This window comes from Staurois parvus, unplaced genomic scaffold, assembly GCF_062004578.1.
Source record: "Staurois parvus isolate SC_StPar_1 unplaced genomic scaffold, SC_StPar_1.0 ptg001192l, whole genome shotgun sequence".
Classification (NCBI taxonomy): Eukaryota; Metazoa; Chordata; class Amphibia; order Anura; family Ranidae; genus Staurois; species Staurois parvus.
Genome location: NW_028318988.1, coordinates 3,652,317 through 3,659,779, shown reverse-complemented (window position 1 = coordinate 3,659,779; position 7,463 = coordinate 3,652,317). Strand labels below are relative to the sequence as shown.

At 40.9% G+C, this 7,463-nt stretch overlaps 1 protein-coding gene across 1 annotated transcript; it reads left to right on the top strand.

The window, feature by feature from the left end:
- The first annotated feature begins 442 nt into the window (after positions 1–442).
- On the top strand, positions 443–6,860 carry LOC149438442 (olfactory receptor 6N1-like). Its single transcript, XM_089659956.1, has 2 exons — positions 443–463; positions 5,802–6,860. The coding sequence occupies exons 1-2, from the start codon at positions 443–445 to the stop codon at positions 6,774–6,776; spliced, it is 996 nt and encodes a 331-aa protein (XP_089516082.1). The 3' UTR covers positions 6,777–6,860.
- The last annotated feature ends 603 nt before the right edge of the window (positions 6,861–7,463 follow it).

Here is a 7,463-nt window from a genome sequence, read left to right as displayed (position 1 = left end):
ATATAAATATTTAAAAAAATGAATAAATACATACATTTTGTTTGGTCACTTGTGTCTATGGATAGTTGGTTTAACCATGAAACAATCTGATTAGTCTCTACAGGGCAAGGCATAAGGGAGAGTTATTTTTTAATCAATTAATTATTACCACCAAAACAACAACAACAACAACTTCAAAGCAACATTAGTTCATCATTCCTTGGTGAATTATAATTAGCTTTAGATCCCCTGTTTGTATTATAACCAGGGGTTTAAATAGAAGGTTAATCACAGCGTAGTTTATTTACCACCATGAAAAAGTGGACGAAAAGCCATGCTACACATATGTAGCCAATTACTAAACAACCTTTAAACCAATCGTGCAAAATTCATTTTGTTTCATTCATTTTTGAAGAAGGTCAACATTTCAATTCTTGCCAAAAGTTTTCTTTTATTATTTGTCATGGGAGCTGACCTATGGAAGGTAAGTTTGATATATTGATTATTTTGTTAAAATGTTTGTGTTAATGAAAAATAACATTCTGAACATTTAAAAAAGATTTTGTGCTAGGTAAATATGAAATGACAGTTTTTGTTTTTCTTTTCCTTTCCTTTTTTTTAATGCAATTGAAAAAAAATAAGAAAAGTTATGCACAGCAAAACCATAAAACAAAAGATAATACAAGCTATATGAACGTAAAATAATGTTGACAGTGTAGGGCAGAAAATCTAAAGTATGAGACAATTTTGACTAAAAAAGAACAATTCTCTTCTCGTTATATATATATTGCAAAAATATAAAGAAACTTTAATAATTTGCATATTTTGTTAAATATATTTATATTGGTGACAGAGGGTAAAACAAAATTTAATGCCTGAACACAAATTTGGAATGTTGACACATTTATCACAACTACCTAGTGTATTCAAATGGATTATACCTTGTTTTTTTTTTCAGGACCAATCGGGTCCTTTTTGTGGTAAATGGTAAAATATAAAATCAGAAATAGCATCGCGCTCAACTACAAATTGCAAAAAAATGTGAATAAATAAATATTAAATAAATAATAGTCCAGCATCAAAAGAATATATATCAATATCACTGCAATTATATTACTGCTGCAAACATGTCCTTATTAAGTCCGTGACTTTGACACTTCTAGTGCTGTGATAGGAGATAATAACCGTGCAGTCCACCAATCATAAAAAATATTATGCACCTTCCCCGGTTGTGCTCTCACCTGGTGTATATGACCAAACCATTAAGTGAGGTCAAAAAAGCTTGTGTCCCTTTACCCTCCCTGGCGGTATGATTATTTCAGATTTTTGGTGCTAGTACTAGTAAAAAAGCGGTACTAGTATTTTGCATGGAAATATGTATTTTTTTTATTGTCGGCCTGTAATTCTTAGGAATAACTCACTGAAATCTGTCCAAACAAGAGTCTAGTAAACATTCTGGATATGATAAAACTTGAAACACAAAATCATAAATTATAATTTAATAAATAATCATAAAAAATAATAATATAATAATAAATGTAATTAAATAATATAATCAAACCAAAAACACTGAAATTTGAAATATAGCGCCAAGTTCGCACATCGCTGAGCAAAGTCGCAAAATCATTTTCAGTGTCTGATGACGAATTTCCCCCACGAATCATTATCACTCAATTCTGCAAGTGGTTCTAATTTACTATCGCTGTTCTCTAAAACCGCTTTTGACCTAAAGGGATGCTTTTTGGACGCCATGGACTTTTCCCAGTTTCCAGGCAGAAAGAACAGTCAAAATGCAGGCAAGGCGCAGGACAAAGCACTCAGGACAAAATGTATGTGAAATGGTTTGAAACAGAAATGTTTTGCTATGTAATAATCATTTACAAAAAAATGAAATTTTTTAAAACTTTCAAATTTTGCCGTCGGTTCCGGCCCCCGTATGTCCCGACGTCACAGGGACTGGAACATGGAAGCTGGATGCTGGCATCGGCCGGAGGAGATGGCTGGGGGCACTGGCGGGGACACATCGCAGGAGCGAAGGACAAGGTAAGCGCTTCAGGGAATCCCTGAGCAACGCCACATGGTAAGCCCGAGTGTAGCTTGGGGTTACTGCTTATGGTACTGAAACTTTACCCCGAGCTACACTCCTTCCTCTTTCCCTGTGATGGATGGATAGATGGATGGAGTGTTCTCTCTTCCCAGCAGGGGGTCTCCTTGCTTTTTATGGACTTTTCTCCATAGGTGTAATGGCCATGAAATGTAATAAAAGAATGTAGTGCCTTATCCTCTTTAAAATGTAATTTATTAAATAAAGTATTGCACTCACATGTATTACAAGTTCAAAATGCATTAAAATGTTGAAATTTGAATCCACAGTAAAGTTTTCCAATATTTCTGAATACTTGCTGTATGTTGTTTTAAACATCGTGACGTCACACATTCAAATTTGTAAAGAGGATAAGGCACTATATTTTTTTATCACATTTCATGGCCATTATACCTACGGAGAAAAATCTCTAAGGAAGCAAGGAGACCCCCTAGTGGGAAGAGGGATATTCCCGTCCATCCATCCAGCTCTATTTATTCACATTTTTTGCAATTGGTAGTGGAGCGCGACACTATTTCTGATTTTATTCTTCATGACACAATGGTATGAGTATGTGTAGAGTATAAGCGAACCACATTATTTTTCACAGTTTTTACACGCATTTTTAATTTTATTTTCACTATTGTAATGGTTTTCCACAATTTTAGTATCATTTATAGTATTTAATCATTTAAATATTTATCAGCACTTTATATACACCATAGTAGCTCACAAGACCCCACACTTTAGTATACATGATAAAATATATCCCCTGATTTTTTTCATTATTAAAGGAAAACTGGTCCCAAATTGTAACAGCAGCCCACCAAGTGGTAGGCCATGTAAAAATACAGATCGGGGTCAGCGCATGCTGAAGCACACAGTGCACAAACCAACTGCCTGCAGAGTCAATACAGAAAGACCTCCAAACTTCATGTGGCCTTCAGATTAGCACAACAGTGCATAGAGAGCTTCATGGAATGGGTTTCCATGGCCGAGCAGCTGCATCTAAGCCTTACAGCACCAAGTGCAATGCAAAGCGTCGGATGCCGTGGTGTAAAGCATGCCACCACTGGACTTTAGAGCAGTGGAGGTGTGTTCTCTGGCGTGACTAATCACGCTTCTCTGTCTGGAAATGCGATGGACATCTCTGGGTTTGTCGGTTGCCAGAATGGTACTTGCCTGACTGCATTGTGCCACGTGTAAAGTTTGGTGGAGTGGGATTATAGTGTGGGGTTGTTTTACAGGGGTTGGGCTTGGCCCCTTAGTTCCACTGAAGGGAACTCTTAAGGCGTCAGCATACCAAGACATGTTCGACAATTTCAAGCTTCCAACTTTGTGGGAACCATTTGGGGATGGCCCCTTCCTGTTCCAACATGACTGCACAGCAGAGCACAAAGCAAGTTTCATAGAGACATAGATGAGAAAGTTTGGGGTGGAAGAACTTGACTGACCTGCACAGAGTCCTGACCTCAACCCGATAGAACAGCTTTAGGATGAATTAAAGTGGCGACTGCGAGTCAGGTCTTCTTGTCTGACATCAGTGCCTGACTTCACAAATGCACTTCTGGAAGAATGCTCAAACATTGCCATAGAAATGCTCCTAAATCTTGTGAATAGCCTTCCCAGAAGAGTTGAAGCTGTTATAGCTGCAAAGGGTGGGCCATCTAAATATTGAACCCTTTTAGACTAGGATTGGGACGCCATTAAAGTTCATGTGTGTGTAAAGGAAGGCGTTCAGGTCTGGGCTAAATTCAGGTCAGGGCTGAGAGGCTCTGCAGATCAGTTCCTTGACATCTCTCCCTGCTCTAGAACCTTGGAGAAGATTCTAGAAGCAGTGGGCGGGGGTGAGGATAAGCTTGTCTGCACTCAGGGGATCCTGACCAATCCCCAAGCATGAGGCTTGGCATGGGGTCAGGACAGTACCTAAAAGTGGCTGACATGCAGGACCCTGGGAGGAGGCCCAGTGGGAATGGGCCTACCTACAGGTAGGGTGCTGGAAAGGAGGATCACTTAGCATCATTAACCCCCCCCCGAGCAAGGACCACCTGTAGCGCCAGAAAAGGAGCTAGCCCAGCAGAAGTTCTGAAGACAGCCACCTACATAAATCTGCATGCAGGATTGAGACTGAATGAGTAGACCTACACCCCCTAGATCAAACAAAGAAAAAAGAGAACTCTGGTGGGAAACCCAATTAGCTCCTTACCTGGGACTGTTTCATTTAAAGTGGCAGGCACTGGATTCCCTTGCCCAGGGATTCCCTCAGGCAACTGTATAAGAAGAGGATTATCTGGGGTCTGCGGAGGTACACCTGGAGAGGCTAGAGTGCTCACCAAGCAGAACTTCTACTGTGTAAAGACTTGTACATAGTTGCTAAGGAGTTTGTTCTCAGTTGCAGTTCCACTGGGAATCCCGTACACCCCTTACCCCATCCATGTTCAATACCTTTTAATAAAACATAAAAAGCCAAGCTCAAGGACTGTTTACTGACTCTGAATGCAAGTCTGTGGAAAACTGTGTGTTGCCTGGCTGTGCAGGACTACAGGGGGACCCAAATCTCTAGTGACTAAGGGGGTAGTGCTACATATACTAATACTGGAAAGGCTATTGTTTGAGCAATTAGATCAAGGGTCTTGAATTAAAATTCACGTAGGCCCAGTCAGTAACATTTTCTTCTGGCAGAGGTCTCATGTTTGCTCAGTGTCTTTAACCTATCCTTCCCCTCATAGCCTCCTTTACATCACAACCCTCGTTAACATCACAGTCCCTTCTTTACATCAGTGACCACAATCTCCCATTACTTTTACATCACAGACCCCCTTCATATCACAGCCTCACCCCCTTTACAGTAGTACTACACAGTCCTCAGCTCCCCTTCACATCACAGATCCCCTTTACATTGGAGTCCCCTACATATCACTGTGCCCCTTCATATAACAGTATACCTTTTACATTGTATTCTCCTTCACATCACAGTGCCCCATTACTTTGCCGTACCCTTTATAACACAGCACCCCTTTATAACACAGCACCCCTTTATAACACATTGCCTCTCACATCAGAGTGCCCATTTATATTACAGTGCCCCTTTCAATGCAAGCCTCTCCAGCCTCACAGTTCTACCTTCAGCAGGGCAGAGGCAGTTGTCTGGTTGGGATGTCCTCTCCTGGGTCTCCCACCTATCATCCTCACAGCAGGGCCGGGGGCGAGAGGTGCTGCAGATCTGGATGGAGGACAGGAGCTACACAACTCATTATATTACCAATCAGGTGATTACTGCTTCTTAGTTTGAAAAGACTCTCCCTCTCTGTGCAGATCTGCAGCGCACCTCCCACCCCCTGCCTTACTGTTAGGATTAAATCAATGGCCATTTGGGGGACTCGGGAGAAGACACCCAGCTGCTAAGTGGCCCAGACAGGACTGTCATTTGGTCTGCCATTTATTGATCCCTGAATTAGATATTTTGTACCATTTGCTAGTTTTCACTAAGAGGCGCCTGCTGCATCTGCTGGTACCCAGCCCTGAGCCCACACATCTATATTTTAGATTAAGATATCCATCCAGGAGGATTTAGCACTGTCCATACTGTAACTCTGGCAACCAATGTTGAAGCCCTAATGAAGGAGGATGCTTTGGCTCAAAACGTGTTTGTTACTGTTTTTTTGCTGGTTATAGCGCTGAAGCTATTTGAGCAATAAAATAATATGATTAATTAATTGTATTTATTTATATGATCTAGGTCAATAATGATTCCTTGCAATCTGTTTCTTCCAATACAACTTTTACCCATGTGACAGAATTCATCATTTTTGGATTCCCAGGCCTCCAGAATTTCAACAATTTACTTTCTTGTGTATTTCTTTGTATCTACCTCTTCACCCTCTCTGGCAATGGCTTTATCTTCTTCTTGGTCATCTTTGACCGGCATCTCCATACCCCAATGTATTTCTTTGTCAGCAATTTGTCCTTTATAGACATTACTTACACTTCAGTAACCATCCCGAAGATGTTGGCCAAGTTCCTGATGAACCTGGATACCATTTCCTTCACCGCCTGCTTTGTACAGATGTATTTTTTTCTGTCTTTGGGAGCAACAGATTGTTATCTCCTGGCCGTAATGGCCTACGATCGCTACATAGCTATATGCTCACCCTTACACTACCAAACCATCATGACAAGAAAACTTTGCATAATACTGTCAATGGCAGCCTGGTGTGTAGGCTTTGCTTTTCCACTTACTGGCACCATTCTTGCCTTAAAGTTACCTTACTGTGGTCCCAATATACTCTACCATTACTACTGTGATATTGATCCACTGCTCAGTTTGGCTTGTGCTGACATATTCCTCAATATGGCAGTGGGGTCTTTCATGAACGCCGTTGGCGGTTTTTTAATCATTTCTGTAATTGTTATATCTTACACAAAGATTATTTTAACAATCTTCAGGATAAGTTCCAAAGGAGGCCGGAAGAAAACCTTTTCTACCTGCGCCTCTCACTTTACAGTTGTCAGTATAGCTTTCTTGCCGGGTCTGTTTGTGTACCTTTGTCCAACAAACTTCCTATCTGCTGAAGTGAACTCTTTGGTGGCCATGTTATATACAGTATTACCTCCCATGATGAATCCCATAATATACAGCATGAGAAACAAAGACATTAAAATGGCTTTTCAGAGGGAAATAGGCCTCATCAAAAGTAGTTTGGCCACAGAATAGAACACATGTGATTAATGAATGAAGCCATTTATTAACTTGGATGTATGTCCTTTAGAAGATGAATTAAATGAACATTCTTTAACAGTTTTGACTCAATTTGTTCTTAATTTTATACAGTTTTAGACTGATTTTTTTTTTACTATATACGCATTATTTGGAATGGTTAAAGAGCTTCAGGAGCTGCTCAAGGCTGTGAATTATATTCACCCTGCTGGCAGAAAAGAATTAAGGGAGCAGCATTCCAAGTTACTCCAGAGACTTGGTCGTGTGTGAGGGGGAGAAGTCAGGCAACAACACTGTGTGATGGATGGCCTCAGCTGCCGCTCTAGCCATGCCCACTGACGCGTTCCGTCCCATCCATGGGGGGCTTGGTCACAGAGTTTCTGTGACCAAGCCTCCTATGGGAAGTGTGAAACGCATCAGTCAGCCTGGCCGGAGCTGTTCTGAGCCCATCCATCACACGGTGTCATTGCCTGACTCCTGGGGATTGGTGTATATACATTATTATTGTGAAATGGGGGATGTTTAGCTTTCATGGTAGATGCGTTTTTGAAGTGAGTTCACATTAGTCCGAACTATGTTTAACCACTTGCCCTCCTGAGGATTTACCCCCTTCCTGACCAGGCCTTTTTTTGCTATTTAGCACTGCACTATTTCAGCTGGTAATTGCGCTGTCATGCAATGCTG

Bases quoted from the DNA above. Each gene is read 5' to 3' on its own strand.
- LOC149438442 (XM_089659956.1), top strand. From the start codon at position 443: ATGGGAGCTGACCTATGGAAG. The intron at 464-5,801 runs GTAAGTTTGATA...TATATGATCTAG, and splicing joins TGGGAGCTGACCTATGGAAG to GTCAATAATGATTCCTTGCA.